The 19,906-nt window shown below is 45.0% G+C and overlaps 1 protein-coding gene across 1 annotated transcript; it reads right to left on the reverse strand.

Moving 5' to 3' along the window:
• Positions 1-18,724: 18,724 nt before the first annotated feature.
• OR2AT4 (olfactory receptor family 2 subfamily AT member 4) lies at positions 18,725-19,684 on the reverse strand (the record flags this gene model as incomplete). Its single annotated transcript, XM_084618051.1, has 1 exon — positions 18,725-19,684. One exon carries the CDS (start codon positions 19,682-19,684, stop codon positions 18,725-18,727), a length of 960 nt encoding a protein of 319 aa, XP_084474177.1.
• Between the last annotated feature and the right edge of the window lie 222 nt (positions 19,685-19,906).

A 19,906-nucleotide genomic window follows, 5' to 3' on the forward strand; every position in this document is an offset into this window, starting at 1 on the left:
CTCACAAAACCAATATGATAAGTTTCAATTGCCTGGAGGGTCTCTGTGTTGACGACAGCTATTGGTTGCCTACTTCCTCCTAGCACAGGGCATTTATTCCTCAGGTGATCAGTGGAATTACACTGACGGCACCTTTTGGGCTCTTCTGCTTTTACAGGAGATTTGGGATGAAGGTTAGCAGTAGAGGGATGGTTTTGGGTAAGAGAATGTTTAGTCTCCCAACCCCCTTCTCTCTTTTCAGAGGCAAAATGGGACCCTCCCTTCCCACCAGTTTTAAACCCCTCTTTCTGTGACCTGCCCTCAATAGATGCCTGATTCTGTTCGAAGGCATCAGCTAAAAAAGCCATCTCCACAGACTTTACATCTTTGTCCCATAGACGCTGCTTTACATCAGGAAATGCTCTTGAGCAACAAGATCTAACATCCCCTTAAAACTTGCCACCTCTTTACCCCTTACCCATTTTCCCAGCAAATCTTTAATTTTGTTTACATATTCGCCATTACTCATACCAATATCCCTCTTAAGATTCCTAAATTTAACTCTATATCTTTCAGGGATAACCTGAAAACTTCGAAAAACAGTATCTTCAAATTTACAATCGTCTAAAGCATCTTCAATAGGCATTCCATTGAATAAATTTCGACCTTTACCAGTTAATTTCACAATCAGGGTAGGAACTGTCTTATCATCAGGGATTTCATGTATTACACATGGCCTTTTGAAGGTAGTCAGATATTCAGAAATATCACCCTCTTCACTGTATGCAGGACATAAGTGTTCCCATTTGTGGATTTTTGAAGTGATGGGAGTCGTTGAGGTTGAGGGTCTCTGGTTCTGCTTCTCTAGCAGGTCCAACTGGTGTTTTCTCTCTCTCTCTCTCTTTTTCTTCTTTCTCTCTCTTACCAGCTGGACCTTCAGTGGTATTTTCTGCACTTTCAAGGCTGAGAACCTGATAATGGATCTTTGAGGGGGTCAACAAGCATGTGGACAAGGGGAATCCAGTGGATATAGTGTACTTAAATTTTCAGAAAGCCCTTGACAAGGTCCCTCAACAAAGGCTCTAAAGCAAAGTAAGCTGTCATGGGATAAGGGAGAAGATCTCATGGATCTTTAGATTATACTCAGGGTTTTTTTCCCCCAAGAGGAAGGGAAGGCTTTTAGCTTGCATGAAAGATTTTATTTGGAATTGGGGTAGCCTTTTAATGTCATTTTGAAATTATAAAAATCTGTCACCCATTAACTACCTATATGGGGAACAAAAGAAAAAATAGATAATAGAGTGCTCTCCAGTCTAATGGAGAAAGGTTTAACAAGATCCAATAGCTGGAAGTTGAAGCTAAACAAAATCAGACTAGAAATAAGGCACACATTTTAAACAATGAGGCTAATTAGCCAGTAGACTAGCTTAGTATGGTGGTGGGGAGTTTTGGGGGGGAGGGGGATAAAATCAAGATTGACTATTTTAATTAAAGAAATGATCTAATTAATCCACAGCTACTAGACTAGATGCAGGAATTAATTCAGGGACGTCCTATGGTATGCAGAAGGTCAGACTGGGTGATCACAATGGGAGGCTTCTGCGGGAGGCTTCTGCCCATCCCCACATGCTCCTTTGCGACACTGGCTAAGTACCTGCACTGAGAGACGTTGCCTCAGATGCTTCCCACCAAGTCTTAGATTCATCCCTTCCTTATTCCAACCTCTGCATGCCCCTCTACCAGAACCCTGCCATAACTTAACTCCAACACTTCTCAGCTTCACCCTCCAAATGTCAACCCGGCACACAACATAGGCAAGCCCCTCCTCCCGTCCTGCCCTGTCATTCCTGATACCATTCGTACCTCCACACTGCCAATCCCCCACCACAGTTAGGCCCTAATCCTCCCTCTGTTCTCTGCTACCCAACTCTCCCCTCATCAGGTCCCACTCCTTCCCTTCCCTGCTTCCTCCCACCACACAAACCTTCTTGAGTGGGGTCCCACTTACCATTCACAACTCCTCCCTTTCCTAGCCCTTATTCCCTGCTCCACTGCCTCAGGGACCCTACAACTCCTCTGTGCCGTCCCCACTGAACCCCCAGCTGTCCCTTATCTATGCTGACTGCCCCAAGCTACCCTATCTCAATGGGCCTTTCCTCTTTCCCACCAGCTACTCACAGACACCAGGCTTGCACCAGCCTTGAGAAGGTATCACCTTCCCTCTAAGCAACATCTTTACCCCCAGAACCCGACCCAATTTTGATTCCGGAACCTCCCAGCTCCAGCCCCTGCTCTCCCCCCATCCCTGAATCATCCCCTCACAGCTCCACCCAGTCAGTCCCCCCTCACAGTTAGATGCCCCCACCCAATTCCTCTCCATTCTCTTCCTCCCAACCAGCTCTCAGCAGGCCACATACCCTCCCTCTCACCTAACAAATCACTTCAAGGGGCACCCATTTGCCATTCACAACCCCTCCCTCTTATGCAGGGGCACATTAAGGAAGAGATCAGGTGTCCCCCCTCGTCCTCTGACTGGAGCTGGGTGGCACAATGGCAGAGTCCCTTCCCTGCTGGCATGATAGGAGGTGGCTGAACCAAATTCGGGTGAGTGGCATTGCATCCCAATGTGGCAGGTTGCAACACCACACAGATTTGGCCCAGCTGCCTCCATCACAATGCACAAGGTCAGAATACCACACAAATCTGGGGCAGCTGCACAGGTAACCTGGACCCCGTCCTTAGCAAAATTCTGGTTGTTTCCATGCTTCCCTGCTCCACCCTCAGACGCCCCGCACCTCCTCTGTGCTCTGTTTCACCAACGCCCCCCTGCCCTTTATCTGTCCTGCTCCCCCAGAGCTCCTCTCCCTCTCACGGGCCTTGCTCCCCACTCCGGTATCACCAGACCTGCTCCCCGTCCCCACCCGGGCTGAGGAGCGGAAGCAGAGCCCTCTGCAGCGGTGCTGAGCCCGGCAGCCTCCCCCGCCCCCAGGCTTCACACGGACACTGGCCATGCACCTGCCTTGAGACAAATGACCTCAGCTGCTTCCTGCCCAGCACCAGCCCCTCGCCCCCGGGCTCCAACGGCCACCTAGCCGCTCCCCCCCAGGCTCCAACTGCCACCTAGCTCCAGCCTCTTTCCCAGCTAGTGCCCTGAGCCCCACCCCCTCCTCGTTCTAGCCGTGCCCCCTACCCCTAGTCCCACCCACATGGGACTTGAGCCCTGGGCCCATCTCTGTCTGTCTGGGCCCATCTCTGTCTGGTTGTATCCATTGGGATCCATCCCCCAGAGGCCACTGTGTGGGAGAAGAAAGTGACCACGCTGACCACCTGGGCTGGTAAGTCCGACTCACAGGGGTTGGCTTCCAGTTCCTGCCTCCAGTCTTTGCATTGGGTTTGTGCGCTGAAGACCTTCTCCTGAGCTGAAGGCCAAGGTAACAGTAGGTGCTGCAGAGCAGGGTCTGACTGGGAGAACTCACTGAACAGCTAAGTCTGGCTCCTACTGGTTTAAATTGGATTAATGGTTGGTTACACACACACACACACACACACAGCCCTTTCCATGCCCCTCTCTTTTCTCTCCACCACGCCACCGAGTCCCTCATTTTTCCATCCCTCTTTTCTCCCAGTTTGAATTCATTGTCCCTATACTGAGGCTCCAACATATTAATGGAGTTCCCCTGAATTCTTTGTATCCTTTTTCTCTCTATACTTCCTGTCCACGTCTGCTTTCTGCCAATGGTACCTCCTTGCAGCTGAACATGGTGTTAGCACAATTCTGCCTCAGTTTCCCCTTTGTTCAGCCAATCACCATTTAGTCCCATGTTTTGCAGTTCTTCACTGTGACTCCAGCCCTTGAGCTGGATTGTTAATAGTCTCTCCCTACATAGTAAAGAGTCTGGTCAGTCAGGAGACTGGTAACACTCTGGCAGGTTCAACAGCCTCCAGCTTCCTGAGATTGAATCCCCTTCTTTTTTCAGGTTTTACTAACCCCTTTGCTGGGGATGGTAGGGCCAGCCACATGGATGGCTTCCCACCAGTCTGTTGCTGAAGGCTCCTGCTCTCAGAGGTACCTCAGCCTTTCCAATAACCACCCCTCCCAGTTGATCTGCAAACTTTTTATCTCCCAGATCGTTGCAGGGTTACCAGTCATCCACAACTGAAAAGGCAGCTCAGCTCCTTGTTAATCCTTCAGTGGCTGGGACAGCATAGGGACTCTGCAGCCCATGACGCTTCCACACCAGGCCTTTCTGCTCCTCTCTCCCATTTCCATCACAGTGCCTTCTGCCCTGCCCCTAGCAACAAGCTCTGGGTCAGAGCCTGCCCACTCCCTGCCTGCCTTCCACTGTGAGAGTTCAGGTGAATTGAATGAAGGAGGTTGGTGCTGAATCTCCCTTATATCACCTTAGGACCTGCACGTTTGGTGCCACAAGGGGGCCTTTGTGTGGCTCCCAACAGGCACAGATATCTAATTCTGGGACCCTGCTGTGCTGTTGAGCCTCATCCTATGTGAGGGAATGTACAGCAGCCACACCACTGAAAAGCTACCGTTACAGATAAGTAACCTGTCCCTTGCCGCTTGTGAAAGGAGATGGGGAGGAATAAGGGTCTAATAAGTTAAAACTGAGAGCAAATTGATTTATCTGGGCATAAGCTTTCGTGGGTAAAAAACCCAATTCTTCAGATGCATGGAGTGAAAATTACAGATGCAGACATAAGTATACTGACACATGAAGAGAAGGGAGTGACCTCACAAGTGGAGAACCAGTGCTGACAGCGCCAATCGATCAGGGTGGATGTAGTCCACTCCCAACAATAGATGAGGAGGTGTCAATTCCAGGAGAGGCAAAGCTGCTTCTGTGATGAGCCAGCCACTCCCAGTCCCTATTCAAGCCCAAATTAATGGTGTTAAATTGGCAAATGAATTTTAGTGCTGCAGTTTCTCTTTGAAGTCTGTTTCTGAAGTTCTGTTGTTCAAGTATGGCTACTTTTAAATCTGTTATAGAATGTCCAGGAAGATTGAAGTGTTCTCCTACTTACTGACTTTTGTATGTTATTATTCCTGATGTCCGATTTGTGTCCATTTATTCTTTTACGTAGAGACTGTCCAGTTTGGGCAATGTACATGGCAGAGGGGCATTGCTGGCACATGATGGCATATATCACATTGGTAGATATGCAGGTGAATGAGTCCCTGATGGTGTGGTTCATGTGGCTGGGTCCTCTGATGGTGTCGCTAGAGTACATATGGGGACAGAGTAGGCAACGAGGTTTGTTACAGGGGTTGGTTCCTGGGTGAGTGTTCCTATGGTGTGGGTGTGTAGTTGCTGGTGAACATTTGCTTCAGGCTGGGTGGCTGTCTGTAAGCGAGGACTGGCCTGACTCCCAAGGTCTGTGAGAGTGAGGGATTGTTTTCCAGGATAAGTTGTAGATCATTGATGATATGCTGGAGAGGTTTTAGCTGGGGGCTGTATGTGATGGCCAGTGGTGTTCTGTTATTTTCTTTGTTGGGCCTGTCCTGTAGTAGGTGACTTCTGGGTACTCTTCTGGCTCTGTCAATCTGTTTCCTCACTTCCCCAGGTGGTGGGTATTGTAGTTTCCTGGATGGAAGCTGGAGGCATGTAGGTAAGTACAGTGGTCAGTAGGTTTCCGGTATAGGGTGGTGTTTTTGTGACCATCACTTATTTGCACTGTAGTGTCCAGGAAGTGGATCTCTTGTGTGGACTGGTTCAGGCTGAGGTTGATGGTTGGGTGGAAATTGTTGAAATCCAGGTGGCCTCCTTCCTGTGGGTCCATATGATGGAGATGTCATCAGTGTAGCTCAAGTAGAGGAGGGGCGCTAGGGGACGAGAGCTGAGGAAGGGTTGTTCTAAGTCAGTCATAAGAATGTTGGCATACTGTGGGGCCATGTGGGTACCCATAGCAGTGCCGCTGATTTGAAGGTATAAGTTGTCCCCAAATCTGAAATGGTTGTGGGTGAGGACAAAGTCACAAAGCTCAGATACCAGGTGTGCCATGGCCTCATCAGGGATACTGTTCTTGACAGCTTGTAGTCCATCCTCATGTGGAATATTGGTGTAAAGAGCTTCCAAACTGGGAGGAGAGGTAGATATGCTGGAGGGTAGGGATAGGATACAGAGGGACCTAGACAAATTAGAGGATTGAGCCAAAAGAAATCTGATGAGGTTCAACAAGGACATGTGCAGAGTCCTGCACTTAGGATGGAAGAATCCCATGCACTGCTACAGACTAGGGACCGAATGGCTAGGCAGCAGTTCTGCAGAAAAGGACCTAGAGGTTACAGTGGACGAGAAGCTGGATATGAGTCAACAGTGTGCCCTTGTTGCCAAGAAGGCTAACAGCATTTTGGGATGTATAAGTAGGGGCATTGCCAGCAGATTGAGGGACGTGATCATTCCCCTCTATTCAACATTGGTGAGGTCTCATCTGGAGTACTGTGTCCAGTTTTGGGCCCCACACTACAAGAAGGATGTGAAAAAATTGGAAAGCATCCAGCGGAGGGCAAACAAATGATCAGGGGACTGGAACACATGACTTCTGAGGAGAGGCTGAGGGAACTGGGATTGTTTAGTCTGAGGAAGAGAAGAATGAGGGGGGATTTGATAGCTGCTTTCAACTACCTGAAAGGGGATTCCAAAGAGGATGGATCGAGACTGTTCGCAGTGGTAGCAGATGACAGAACGAGGAGTAATGGTCTGAAGTTGCAGTGGGGGAGGTTTAGATTGGATATTAGGAAAAACTTTTTCACTAGGAGGGTGGTGAAGCACTGGAATGTGTTACCTAGGGAGGTGGTGGAATCTCCTTCCTTAGAGGTTTTTAAGGTCAGGCTTGACCAAGCCCCGGCTGGGATGATTTAGTTGCAGATTGGTCCTGCTTTGAGCAGGGGATTGGACTAGATACCTCCTGAGGTCCCTTCCAACCCTGATATTGTATGATTCTATGATTCTACATCCCCATGGTGGTCAGGATGGTGTTTTCTGGAAGATCACCAATGCATTGTAGTTTCCGCAGGAAGTCAGTGGTGTCTCGAAGATAGTTAGGAGTGCTGGTAGCGTAGGGTCTGAGGAGAGAGTCCAGATAGCCAGATAATCCTGCTGTAAGAGTGCCAGCATCCAGGGTTTCCAGGTTTATGGATCTTGGGTAGCAGATAGAATACCCCTGGTCGGGGCTCTGGGGGTGAGTCAGTGTAGATTTGTTCCTGTGCTATAGCAGGGAGTTTCTTGAGCAGATGGTGTAGTGTCTTTTGGTACTCCTCAGTAGGATCCAAGGACAGTGGCCTGTAGAATGTGGTGCTGGAGAGTTGCCTGGCAGCCTCCTGTTCATAATCCAACCTGTTCATTTTGACTATAGCACCTCCTTTGTCAGCCCCTTTGATTATAATGTCAGAGTTGTTTCTGAGGCTGTGGATGGTGTTGCGTTCTGTACAGCTGAGGTTATGGGGCAAGTGATGCAGTTTGTTCATAGTTTCAGCCTGTGCACATCTGCAGAAGCACTCTATGTAGAAATCCAGTCTGTCATTTCGACCGTCAGGAGGAGTCCACACAGAATTCTTCTTCTTGTAGTGTTGGTAGGAGGTTTCCTGTGGATCAGTGCACTGTTCAGTGGTGTGTTGAAAATTTTCCTTGAGTTGGAGATGATGAAAGTAGGCTTCCAGATCACCGCAGAACTGTATCATGTTTGTGGGGGTGGTGGAGCAGAAAGAGAGTCCCCGAGATAGGACAGACTCTTCTGCTGGGCTAAGTGTGTCGTTGGATAGATTAACAATATTGTTGGGTGAGTTAAGGGTACCACTGTTGGAGCTCCCTGTGGCACGTAGGAGTTTAGATAAGTCACTGTCCTTTTTCCTCTGTGGAGAAACGAAGTGTGTGTTGTAAATGACTTGTCTCGTTTTTGTAAAGTCCAGCCATGTGGAAGTTTGTGTGGAATTTTGGTTTTGTATGAGAGTCTCCAGTTTTGAGAGTTCATTCTTGATCTTCTCCTGTCTTCTGTACAAGATGCTGATCAGGTTGTTCCTCAGTTTCTTTGAAAGTGTGTGGCACAGTCTTTCACCATAGTCAGTGTAGTATGTTGATAGCAATGGATTTTTTACCTTTTGTCCCTTTGGTATGATGTCCATCTGTTTGCACTTGGAGAGGAAGATTATGTTTGCCTGTATCTGTGCTAGTTTTTTGACGAGGTTGATGGATTTCCACTCCATATGGCTAAATTCAGTGCCTTGCATGGTGTCAAGTATCAGGGGGTTGCCGGGTTAGTCTGTATCTACAAAAACAACAAGGAGTCCGGTGGCACCTTAAAGACTAACAGATTTAGGGACTCATTCACCTGCACATCTGCTAATGTGATATATGCCATTGTGTGCCAGCAATGCCCTTCTGCCATGTACATTGGTCAAACTGGACAGTCTCTACGTAAAAGAATAAATGGACACAAATCGGACATCAGGAATGATAACATACAAAAGCCAGTTAGTAGGAGAACACTTCAATCTTCCTGGACATTCTATAACAGATTTAAAAGTAGCCATACTTGAACAACAGAACTTCAGAAACAGACTTCAAAGAGAAACTGCAGCACTAAAATTCATTTGCAAATTTAACACCATTAATTTGGGCTTGAATAGGGACTGGGAGTGGCTGGCTCACTACAAAAGCAACTTTTCCTCTCCTGGAATTGACACCTCCTCATCAATTATTGAGAGTGAACTACATCCACCCTGATGGATTGGCGCTGTCAGCACTGGTTCTCCACTTGTGAGGTAACTCCCTTCTTTTCATGTGTCAGTATATTTATGTCTGCATCTGTAATTTTCACCCCATGCATCTGAAGTAGTGGTTTTTTTACGAATGAAAGATTATGCCCAAATAAATCTGTTAGTCTTTAAGGTGCCACTGGACTCCTTGTTGTTTTTGTAGATATAGACTAATGCGGCTACTCCCTAATACTGAACAAATTATTTTTCATCCATCCATACTGATAGTTACATTGAGTATACAAGCTGCCTGAAAAGGCCTAAGACACAAGCCAGATCAAGATTTCTCAGATGCTTATGATTTTTTACTTTTATGTGTATCTTCCTCAAAGAAAAGCTTACTAAAAACACATAGGATATCAGCATTATCCTTTATATTGTTTTCTTTGCTGTATGGTTTTTGCCTTGTAAATAGCATAAATAAATGCTTTAACACATAACTTTGAACACTGACTGCTTTTAAGAGTTTAGCCACTTGTGACCTTTTGCTTCTTTCATCCCCTTAACTCCCATTAAAGGGCAATCATACTCTCAAACCCTCTATTCAGTGCTTGAGGAGCAGCAGTAGACAAAGTATCTCACTGCACCTATGTTCCTGGTTGCACAGATGTACAGTAAGTGATACTTCTTCTCTGAGCATTTGTCAACATGAATTCTGCTGTTGGTATGTGTGTCCTACACATGTGAGGCTGGAAACATTTAGCTAGCAGTGTCTGTTAGGGCTGTGAATGTGCCCTGCATGCCCCCACCTGTCAGGCATGAAGGTCGGACCAGCTCCAGTTGCCACTCAGTTCCTTCTTACCACCCATGGCAGCGAGATGGATCTACAGAGTCCACGACGCTGCTTCACAGTATCTGAGATAGTGTTAGGAGAGTTTTTCTACTCTGTTAGTGTTTCTCTTGTTTTTTTAGTAGTTGTTATAAATTTTATTCATGCTCAGTGCCGAAAACAAAACAACAATACTATTTTTTCCTCTGACTCTCCTCAGGGTACTGCCTCAGTCTCCAGAGTCTCATGGCAGAGACTCAGTTTTTAGGCTTTAAAATCTGTCCCACTTGCAAATCACCTATACCTGTGAGCAACAGACTTGCTAAATGTCTTTTTTTAGGAGAGTCACATATTCTGGACAAACGTCCAATTTGCCATTTCTTCTATTAGCATTCACAGAGAGCTTATGACACCTGCTTAGCAATGTTTCTAATGAATAAGTCAATGAGGAGTGTTTCTGACTCTGAGTCCCTCTGTGGAAACAATCTACTGTTCTGATACCTGTTTCTATCAGAGCTCCAGCTAACACAGATTCTGCTCCAGGAGCTGGCAGGTCTTCTGGCTCTAAGAGATCTCATGCTTCTCAAACTTGCCGATCCTTCCCTTCTATAATTCTTGGCTAAGTCAGTGGCCATTCTTCTGAGATGACGACATTGATAGTGTCAAACTTGGTACCAAATACATTGGTACCCTTTCCTACTCCAGTTCAAACTGCTTTTACAACTGTGGACATAATCAGTACTCTAGAACTGGAGTCTACTCTCTTATATATTTCTCCCATTTTTATTGGCTCCGAGTCCATTCCAGTATTGGAACCAAGGGTACTGATTTTAAAAATCTCCCTAGAACCATGATCTTTGGCGCCAATATATGTTTATCAGAGACTGGCGTCTGCTCTTCCTTGTTCTGTTGTAACACCACAGAAGTGTGCACCACCCATGGAGTTCTACTCATCTTCATCGTCTCACAACAGTGAAAGCCCTTCTCCTAGTGCGACAAAGCTCTGTCCTTGCCTCTGTGGGTCCCACGTTTCCTGGTGGATTTCGCTAGCCTCAGAGGCTCACTGTGACCCTGCATGTAACCCTTCTCTCTCTAGAGACAAGGGTCACAGTCTACTGAGCCATTTTCATCATAAGCCAGCAAGGGAGGTGAGGAGAAGTTATCCTTCCTTGCACAGTCTCTGTTGTCTCCCAGTCTCAGTGATTAATCAGGGGGCAAAGGTGGGGGGGGAGCCCGGGCCCATCGTCTACTCCGGGCTCCAGCCCAGGGACCCTAATAGTATCAGTTATGGTAGCTGACCTTTTAGAAACATAACATGTACAATTCCCTGGGCTACTTCCCCCACAGCAGCTCTCACTTCCTCAAGCTCCACTTCACCCTTACCTCAGGGCCTCCTTCCTTATGCCTGATATGGTGTGTACTACTCAGCCTCTCCAACAGCGCAATTTCCTCCCACAGCTCCTGACATGCACCCCCACCTGACTAACTGGGAGGCTTTTAACTAGTTTCAGCCAGCCCCTGATTGGCTTCAGCTGTCCCAATCAACCTAGCCTTCTCCCTGCCTTCTGGAAAGTTCTTAATTGGCCCTAGGTGTCTTAATTGACCTGGAGCAGCTGCCATTTCACTTATCCTGGTACCAGGGATTTGTTTAGCCTGGAGCTAATATATCTATCTCCCACTACTTTTCTATAGCCTTCTGGCCTTGCCCTGTCACACTAGATTTTTCTCCTCATTCTCCCAGTATGGTTTCTGAAAGGGTTAAAAGGAGTCCACCTTGCCATAGATACCAAACATCTGAGAGGTCTGCAGCATTTTGATTTCCACCTTTGTGGGATCATATGCCCTTCCCATATGGGATGTTATCTTGGCCTTACAGATCAGTGTGGAACCCTCAGCATTTTCTGGCTCACTATTTATCTAGATCCAAATCGAAGAATCATCTAGGGGATTGTCTAAGAGGTGGAGCAGGAACCTCATTCTGAGTAGGAGGATCTTGTGGAAGAATATGAAGATCAACCCATACCCTTGACTATATCATCTTTATCTCCACATAAAGTAGTAACTACATCTGTTCCTTCCACAGCTGATGATTTTAAGGCCTTACGAGTCACAGAGATCTTGCATACCCCTTGAGGTTGTTACTGTGCCTCTGTGGGTGACAGCTGAGAAGATCAGATTTAGAACAAACTGCTGAGAAACAGGGCAGACTTACACAAACTGGTGGTTATTCTATCATTACATATACCAAGCCAGTAACAAAAGTAAATTTCTCTCTCACCACATTAGTTAACAAGAAGTCAAAAATGCTGTCTCCTTGGGCATTCCAGCCCTTATTTCACCATGCAGACACTAGACTTTATGATGAGTGGTTACTGAACATGAATTTCATCAAAGAGTTCTTCTGATTTCAAGAGATTAGCCACATAGCCAGGTCTACATATAACTCATATCTTGCCCAGTAATCACACTGCTGCCAGTCCTTTAGTAACTAAAATCTAAAGGTTTATTAATAAAAGAAAAGAAGAGAGTTAAAATGTTTAATAGATCAATCATATACATACAATAAGGGCAATGTTCTTATATCAGGTTTGTAGCAGTGTTGTTACACACTGTTGGCTTGTAAAGTCTCTGGTAACTTTCAAAAGATTGGAACGTCCTCAGTCCATAGTCCAATATGCTCGTTTAAGTTGTAAATCCATAGTCCAGAGAATCAGAGCAGAAAAGAGGGAACGTGGAGATATTCCAGAGTTTTTTATATCCTCTGCCATGTGTTTGGAATTTTACTGTCCCAAACAAAGCTCACAGCCCATGTCTGTGAAAAGTTACTTAAACAAGCCATTGGCCTTGTCATAAATATAAAGGGAAGGGTAACCACCTTTCTGTATACAGTGCTATAAACTCCCTCCTGGCCAGAGGCAAAATCCTTTCACCTGTAAAGGGTTAAGAAGTTAAGGTAACCTGGCTGGCACCTGACCCAAAATAACCAATGAGGAGACAAGATACTTTCAAATCTGGAGGGGGGCGGGGAAAGGCTTTTGTCTGTCTGTGTGATACCTTTGCTGGGAACAGATCAAGGATGCAAGCCCTTCAACTCCTGTAAAGTTAGTAAGTAATCTAGTTAGAAAATGCGTTAGATTTTCTTTTGTTTTTTGGCTTGTGAAATTCACTGTGCTGGAGGGAATGTTTATCCCTGTTTTTGTGTCTTTTTGTAACTTAAGATTTTGCCTAGAGGGATTCTCTATGTTTTGGATTTGATTACCCTGTAAAGTATTTACCATCCTGATTTTACAGAGGTGATTTTTTCCCTTTTCTTTAAATAAAATTCTTCTTTTAAGAACCTGATTGATTTTCCATTGTTCTTAAGATCCAAGGGTTTGGGTCTGTGTTCACCTGTACCAATTGGTGAGGATATTATTATCAAGACTTCCCCAGGAAAGGGGGTGTAGGGCTTGGGGGAATATTTTGGGGGACTAGCACTCCAAGTGGTCCTTTCCCTGTTCTTTGTCTAAAACACTTGGTGGTGACAGCATTTTACCTAATCCAAGGGCAAAGATTTTGTGCCTTGGGGAAGTTTTAACCTACGCTGGTAGAAATAAGCTTAGGGGGTCTTTCATGCTGATCCCCACATCTGTACCCTAGAGTTCAAAGTGGGGAAGGAACCCTGACAGGCCTCTTGGACTCTGAGGCATTTACAGAAAAAGCCATCTGGGTGGAATGAGTTTCTTCTATGGACTATTGTGAGAGCTAAGTGGCCATTAAACTTGAGTAGTCCATTCACAATGTGCTGCGTAGATTGTATGTAAACTACCTTGTTGGGTGTTACCCCAGGAACAAACACAATTGTGATACAGTTATATAGCCAATATTCATAATTTCACATACAGTGATGATACATGGATTTAGACAAGAGCATCTTATTTAGCAGATCAGCACTTTTCCTTTGACACCTTACATGACATACTTTGTATAAGATCTGTTGCAGTTGTCTAACATTGGCAATATCAATGATATTCATGGTTGTATTTCAATCATTTAGCATCACAGAGGTCATTCAAGAAAGGTCTCAAATTATGCACCATTTTACATCTGGTTTCACAATGCAAATTGGCCATGCCAATCAATGAGATTATCCTCAAACCCATTAAAGATTTGTGGCCAAACCCTGTGTTGATTTAGGCAACATCAAAGAGAGCACACTGCAAATACCAATCTCTGCCTGAGGGCTTGAGCTATTTCTTTTTAAACCTAGCCCCTGAGTCTTTAGTAGTAGCAACTGCTCATGAGAAATAAATGCAGCTTGGTCCTCCTAAATTGATGCCTAGGGATAAGGACCCTCTGTTCCAAATATGGACTTTCTAGGGAAAAGGGTATATTCTTTGGCTAGTCTTCAGATATGGATAACAAATTATCAGGCTTTGTTGGCCAAATACAGCTCTCTTTAGTGGGACAGAGTCTTACAGCTGGTGAATAATAGCTCAGTCAGTATATTAAAGATGAGTTGAAGGCTGTAGTCTCAGAAGGCCAATTGATGGCAAAGACTGCATTGTGGGGCAATACTGGATGCTACTTACACTGCAGCCAGGACAAGGGCTATAGCAGTAACTATGCACTGAAATTGTGGCTGCAATAGCCTGGAATTCTAAAAGAAGTCCAGACCATGGTTGAGGATTTACCTTTTGAGAGCCAAAATAATTTCAGCTTAAAGACAGATGAAACATTTTATTGTTTTGTTGGAGACCCCAGGGCATGGCCACTAGTTAAGTCAAGGGGATGGAAGGCCATAAGGGTTGAGGAAGTCCCCCTGCTGTAGGCCTAAGGGCTTCTTTTCAACCCCCCTTAATAGAACTCAGGCCTGACTGGTTTGAGTAAGCTCTTTTGCTCTTAAAACAATGTTGCAGTTGTAGATAATGCCTCATAGTGTAAGGTTCGCTGACGCCAAGTTAAAGATAATAGCAGAGACAGCTACAAGCCACACAGGATGTGCTGGTTGTTTAAGTTGCTAGGAATGCTTGTTAGAGGTTGCAGGAAATAAACATTGTTGTAACCCATATAAGGAAGGCAGAGTATTTGTGCAAAACTTTGATTGGCTGATGTGTAGTGCAGTAGCATTAAGGAATATAAAAGTGTGTGTAATGACCTGCTCTGGTGTACAGGATTTGAGATTTCTCTCCCTGTACCTTTCTTTGGAATTCCAAATAAACTTTTATGCATCTCCACCCCGTTGTGTTTATTGGGTGATGCACACCGGGCAACGAACCCCTGCTGTTGTTTTGCCTCTGGGCACTGGGTGCCGGCAACAGTTTGAAGGACTCGACAGCAACCATATAATATTTTGGCCTCTGTACTCCATACCAGAAGCAGTCTAATCCGCCATCCTTCTTAAGGTAGAGACCTCCTGTGTCTTCATACGAGTACCATCAAAGGGCTGATCTATAAGAAGAGGCCTCACTTCCAAAAAAAAGAGAGATGGCCTTCTTCATCTACTGGTACTACATACTCTCCATCAGGAGAAAAGCTGCAGGTTTGAAGCTGTGGCCAAGAGTCGAGGACCAGCTTGAGAAAATCTATAAACGTACTTCTCTCCTTTTAATAATTGCCTTTCTTTTTTGGGGGGCTGGGGGAAGGCTGTTATTTCAACTAATTAGTATATGTTAGAATTTACCTGGCAAGGATATTCAGTTCAATTCCAGCCTATACCAACTCTGCATTCCACCTCCCTGTCCTCAGGTAACATCTATAGCAAGGGTGGGGAACCTTTTTTTCTATCGTGGGCCATTTAGCCAGAGAAAAAATAAGTCACACAAGTAAAAAGCAAGGATTTGATCCAAAGCCCCCAGCCCTGCCCCTTCCATCCTGCACCGGAGCTCTGAGTCCCCCACAACACTGTGGCCACCGGCTCCGAGCCCCACCCCAGGCTAGCCTCCCAGCACCAGAGGAGCACTGGGAGGGTGGGCGGTGCAAGGGCCCATCCCTGTAGTGCCGGGAAGGCGAATGGCACATGGCTGCAGCCTCCCCAGCCCTGGAGCACCGGGAAGGCGGGTGGCACACAGCCACAGTCTCCCCAGCCCCGAGCGTGAGTGGGCAGCATTCCCACAGACCCCCAGCCTAGTCTGGAGCACAGGGTGACTGGAGGAGCCACAGACTGCATGGCAGTAAACAGGGTGCAGGGGAGGGGGCGCTGGGCAGGACGGGGCATGTGCGGGTCCACGCCTGATTATTTGGGGAGGCACAGCCACCCTCAGCCTATGGGACCCACCGCCCATGTGCAGGCCGGATGAAATTAAGCAATGGGCTGGATCCGGCCCATGGGCCATAGGTTCCCCACCCCTGATCTATAGCATGTCTTAGAGGGGTGCCTATCTCAGACATTTGTAAGGCAGCTACTTGGAGCTCTGTTCATACATTTACCAGTCACTACTCCATTGTGGCAACTTCTAGATCAGGTGCCCAATATGGCAGGGTTGTCTCCCTGTCATTATTTAAAGAGAAGTCCTATAACCCTCCTTATTGAGAAATAACTGCTAGTCAGTCAACCTTCAGTAGGATCTCTGTGGACAAATGTTCAAAGATGACAGAGAGGTTACTTACCTTATGATAACTGGAGGTCCTCAAGATACTTTTGTCCACATGGATTCCATGACCTGCTGTCCATTCTGACTGACACAGAGTCCTACTCTTGGATATCTGTCTCAGTGAAGGAGCTAAGTGATGGTGAGGAGTGTTCTGTCCTTCATGGCCTTGGGAGGAGGGTATAAGGCTTACAAGGTGCATGCACAGCTCCAACGGACACTGCTGGCTGAATTTATTTAAACCATGGATGGGAGATTCAGTAAAAATAAAAAGAGAGTGGACCAAAGCTTTGTGTCCACAACTCAAACTCAACTGACCCTAAAATCTTGAATGAGCTTTGAAACAGTACATTTTTAACAAAGTGTACTTTTTATTTCTGTTCTGAGAAGATAGTAAAATACCATAAAAAAGGATCTTGTTTCACTATTTCCAGCCTGGAAGAAACCAGAAATTACCAGTAATCTTAGAGTCACCTGATTGCACCAGATGGTTAGTCTGAGATGGATAAGCTAGCCTATATAAACTCCAGCTAAGCATCCAAACTTGTTCATGCTTAATTGAATGTAAGAACCCTTTGAGTTTTATCCACCAAAATATTTTACTGAATATGACTTTATGTAAACATGTGTGATGGGGTGTCCATCTGCACAAGCCCTGAGCTAGTAATGTAGGCCTACAGAAGTCAGTAACTTTACTTACTGCATCTGGAGAAGAGCCAAGGATTGATAAGAACTAATTGCAGATGAAGCCCAGTTGGGAGAGGTTTATAAAGCCAGGAAGTAAGAGCAGGAAAGGAGCTGCAGGGATGAGGTCTGCAGTCACTCTCTGGACAGAAAGGGAATTGGCGAGGGTCAAAAAGGAAATCCAGAGGAAAGAAAGACTTTGGGGTCTGTGACAAGATGCTGAGAGGGGTGAAGGAGCCATGGAGAGCAGAGGAAACCCTGGTGGTAAACCCAGAGTTAGGCAAGGAGATAGAGAGGTGGGGTAGGAAGAAGCCCAGAGAAGCAGCAACCAGTATTGACACTGAGCATACCTAGGTTGCTAGGCATAGGTTCCCTGGAATAGTGGGCAGACCCAGGTTCCCCTACCAGCCACTAGGAAAGTGGAGACTACAGAGTGATGTGGCTGGAAGACCAAGTCATGAAGAGGGAATAACCTGAGTCACAGAAAGAAAGAAGGGCCACAGTGCAAGCAACTGATGGAAGGGGGTGCCAGATGGGGCAAGAACTAATTCCCTGACCTAGCCACGAGGCAGAGTACCTGCGCTGAATAGGACTCCTTCACATGCAGAAATGTTAGAATTGCACAATATGATAAAATAAGAGAGCTGATGGCACTTCCTATTGCCTAGAGGTGAAAAAGCATTATGCTCTACATATTGCATTTCAAGCTCCTCTCATTCTCTCCCCCTCATTCTGAAGTATGCAGTATAATGTAATTTCTAGACTCTATACTAGGAAAATAACTTCTGACATGTATGAATCTCTTAAATGGAGACAATAAAACAATGGTCAATTCAACCTGGTGAAATGTATACAGGAAAGGATTAAGAATCACATTTCAGTTTTACCTTTATTTGGTATATTTACTGGAAGTTTTAGTGCTGGAAATGCTTCCATGACTAAGCAAAATGTTAGTCAATAGGCAGCTCTTATGAGCAGCTGGATATACAAGTTAATTACTGTTATGCATATTATGAGTTGATATTTCAATATGATCAAAAGTTTTATAATGATTTCAGAGCAACCTTTTAACTTCTTTCCGTTGCACCATGGATAAAACCCCATCATTAGACTTTTAAAATATTTTAATTGTAAACAGAGTTTAAAATTACATTGCATATTATGGGGAAAGCCTAGCCCAGCTATACCACAATTACACCTCTAATACACTTTAGTTGGGTCAGGTTCACAGGTAATTGTCCAAAAGAAGGAAAGAACAATCTCACTTCATCTCCCAGGTCCAAGAGCTGCAATTTAGAAAAAGAAAAAGCTCTTTCCACTTCTAAGCTGGACAAATTTGATCCAGAATCACTGGGAGATAATAAACACAATGCAGTATGACACCCTTTTTATAAAGTCACGGTTCACAGTACACACGTTGTAAGGCACCAGGACACACCACACTTTCACTGTAGCAGATTTTGCAATGCATGTGCAGTACTGCCCCCAGTTCAGCCTGAAACTAAAAAATTATAAAACAAATTATTTTGTCCCTTTCAGCATATAGAGGAAAGTTAGTATGTTCAAAAATACTTGATATAAATAGGATGAAAATCACCCCAGTGCAGAGGAAGCCATATCAAGCCATTTAAACCCTACTTATCCATTCTATAGGAAGCGGATGTGGCCCCCCCTGCCACTTCAGGGGTGCACCGCAGTGTCAGAACAGGTACGAACTACCCTGCCTTAGCCAGGTAGCACTGCCAGACCAGAGCCACCATGACCCAGTGCCTTACCTTCCGTGACCCATGACCCATGACCCACAGTTTGAAAACCATTGATTTAAGCCCTACTTAACCCCTTTACAGGGGGTTGATATGATGTTGATATGATGTATATGGTATGGTATATGTATATGATATGATGTATAGGTTCCCAGTGAAACTTCTGTGTTGGAGCTAATTTTTTCCCATGAGATTACAGTTTTTCAGAAGGAGGAAAGATCTTCAGAAAAACAATCTTTTTTACTGCACAATTTACTTCCTTGTTTCGCAAAGTATAAATGAGTGGATTTAACAAAGGAGTTAAAATAGCAAAAATAACATTGCTCATTACATGGATATCAATGGGCATGTCAGTTCTGTAGGAAATATATGCCACGGCAATGGACGAATAGTAAGTGCCAACCACAATCAAATGAGAAGTGCAAGTAGAAAATGCCTTACTGCGACCTCCTTTAGAGTTAATCTTGAATATGGAGACAATGATGTGAACATATGAGAGGGTGACAAGCATAAGCGGCACGACTGAAACAGTCATGGCAATGGAAAACCCCAAGAAAGTCTGAAAAGAGGCACTGAAATCTGAACAAGCTGCTTGCACAACTGCCAAGTGATCACAAAAGCAATGGTAAACTGTGGTTGTGTCTCCAAATGTTAACTGAGAGGTCTGGAATACGACAGGTATTGGTATTAACAATGCAGTTACCCAGGCACATGCTGCCAGTTGAATGTTTACTCTTTTTGTCATTTTAACTGGATAATGCAAAGGATTACAAATTGCTTCATAACGATCGTAAGACATGACTACAAGAAGCAGCGATTCAGTCACCGCAAGACCATGAAAACAATACATCTGCAGAAAGCAACCATGAAAAGAAATAGTTTTGGCATTGACCAGAAACATTGCCAACATTTTGGGAATGGTAGTAGTTGTAAGCAGTATATCCAAGGCAGAGAGATTAGCTAGGAAAAAGTACATTGGTCTGTGAAGTGTTTGATCGACCACAACTACAGCTATAATAATGATATTACCAATTAGTATTAGCAGGTAGAATAACAAAAATACAAGGAAAAGAGGGATCTGGAAATCTTGAAGTGCAGGAAATCCAATGAGATAAAAATCTTTAGCGGAAGAATTGCTGTTGCAGTTATTCATAGTCTGATTGTTGAAAACATCTAGAATGAAAAACACAGTTAGGAAACCATCCTAATTATTACAAGAAAGATTGTAGGGTAATGAATGATGTGTGTTTTGCTGAAGATCTTTGTAGGTAAAATAACATATTGGCTATATTCTTGTAGCTAAGTCCCCCTCACACAATTTCAGTTAACTTAGAGTGCCTTCCATCCCATAGGATGTGTATATAAAGCCACTGGG

The sequence above is a fragment of the Lepidochelys olivacea genome, assembly GCF_965140295.1.
Source record: "Lepidochelys olivacea isolate rLepOli2 genome assembly, chromosome: 1".
In the NCBI taxonomy this organism is placed as follows: domain Eukaryota; kingdom Metazoa; phylum Chordata; order Testudines; family Cheloniidae; genus Lepidochelys; species Lepidochelys olivacea.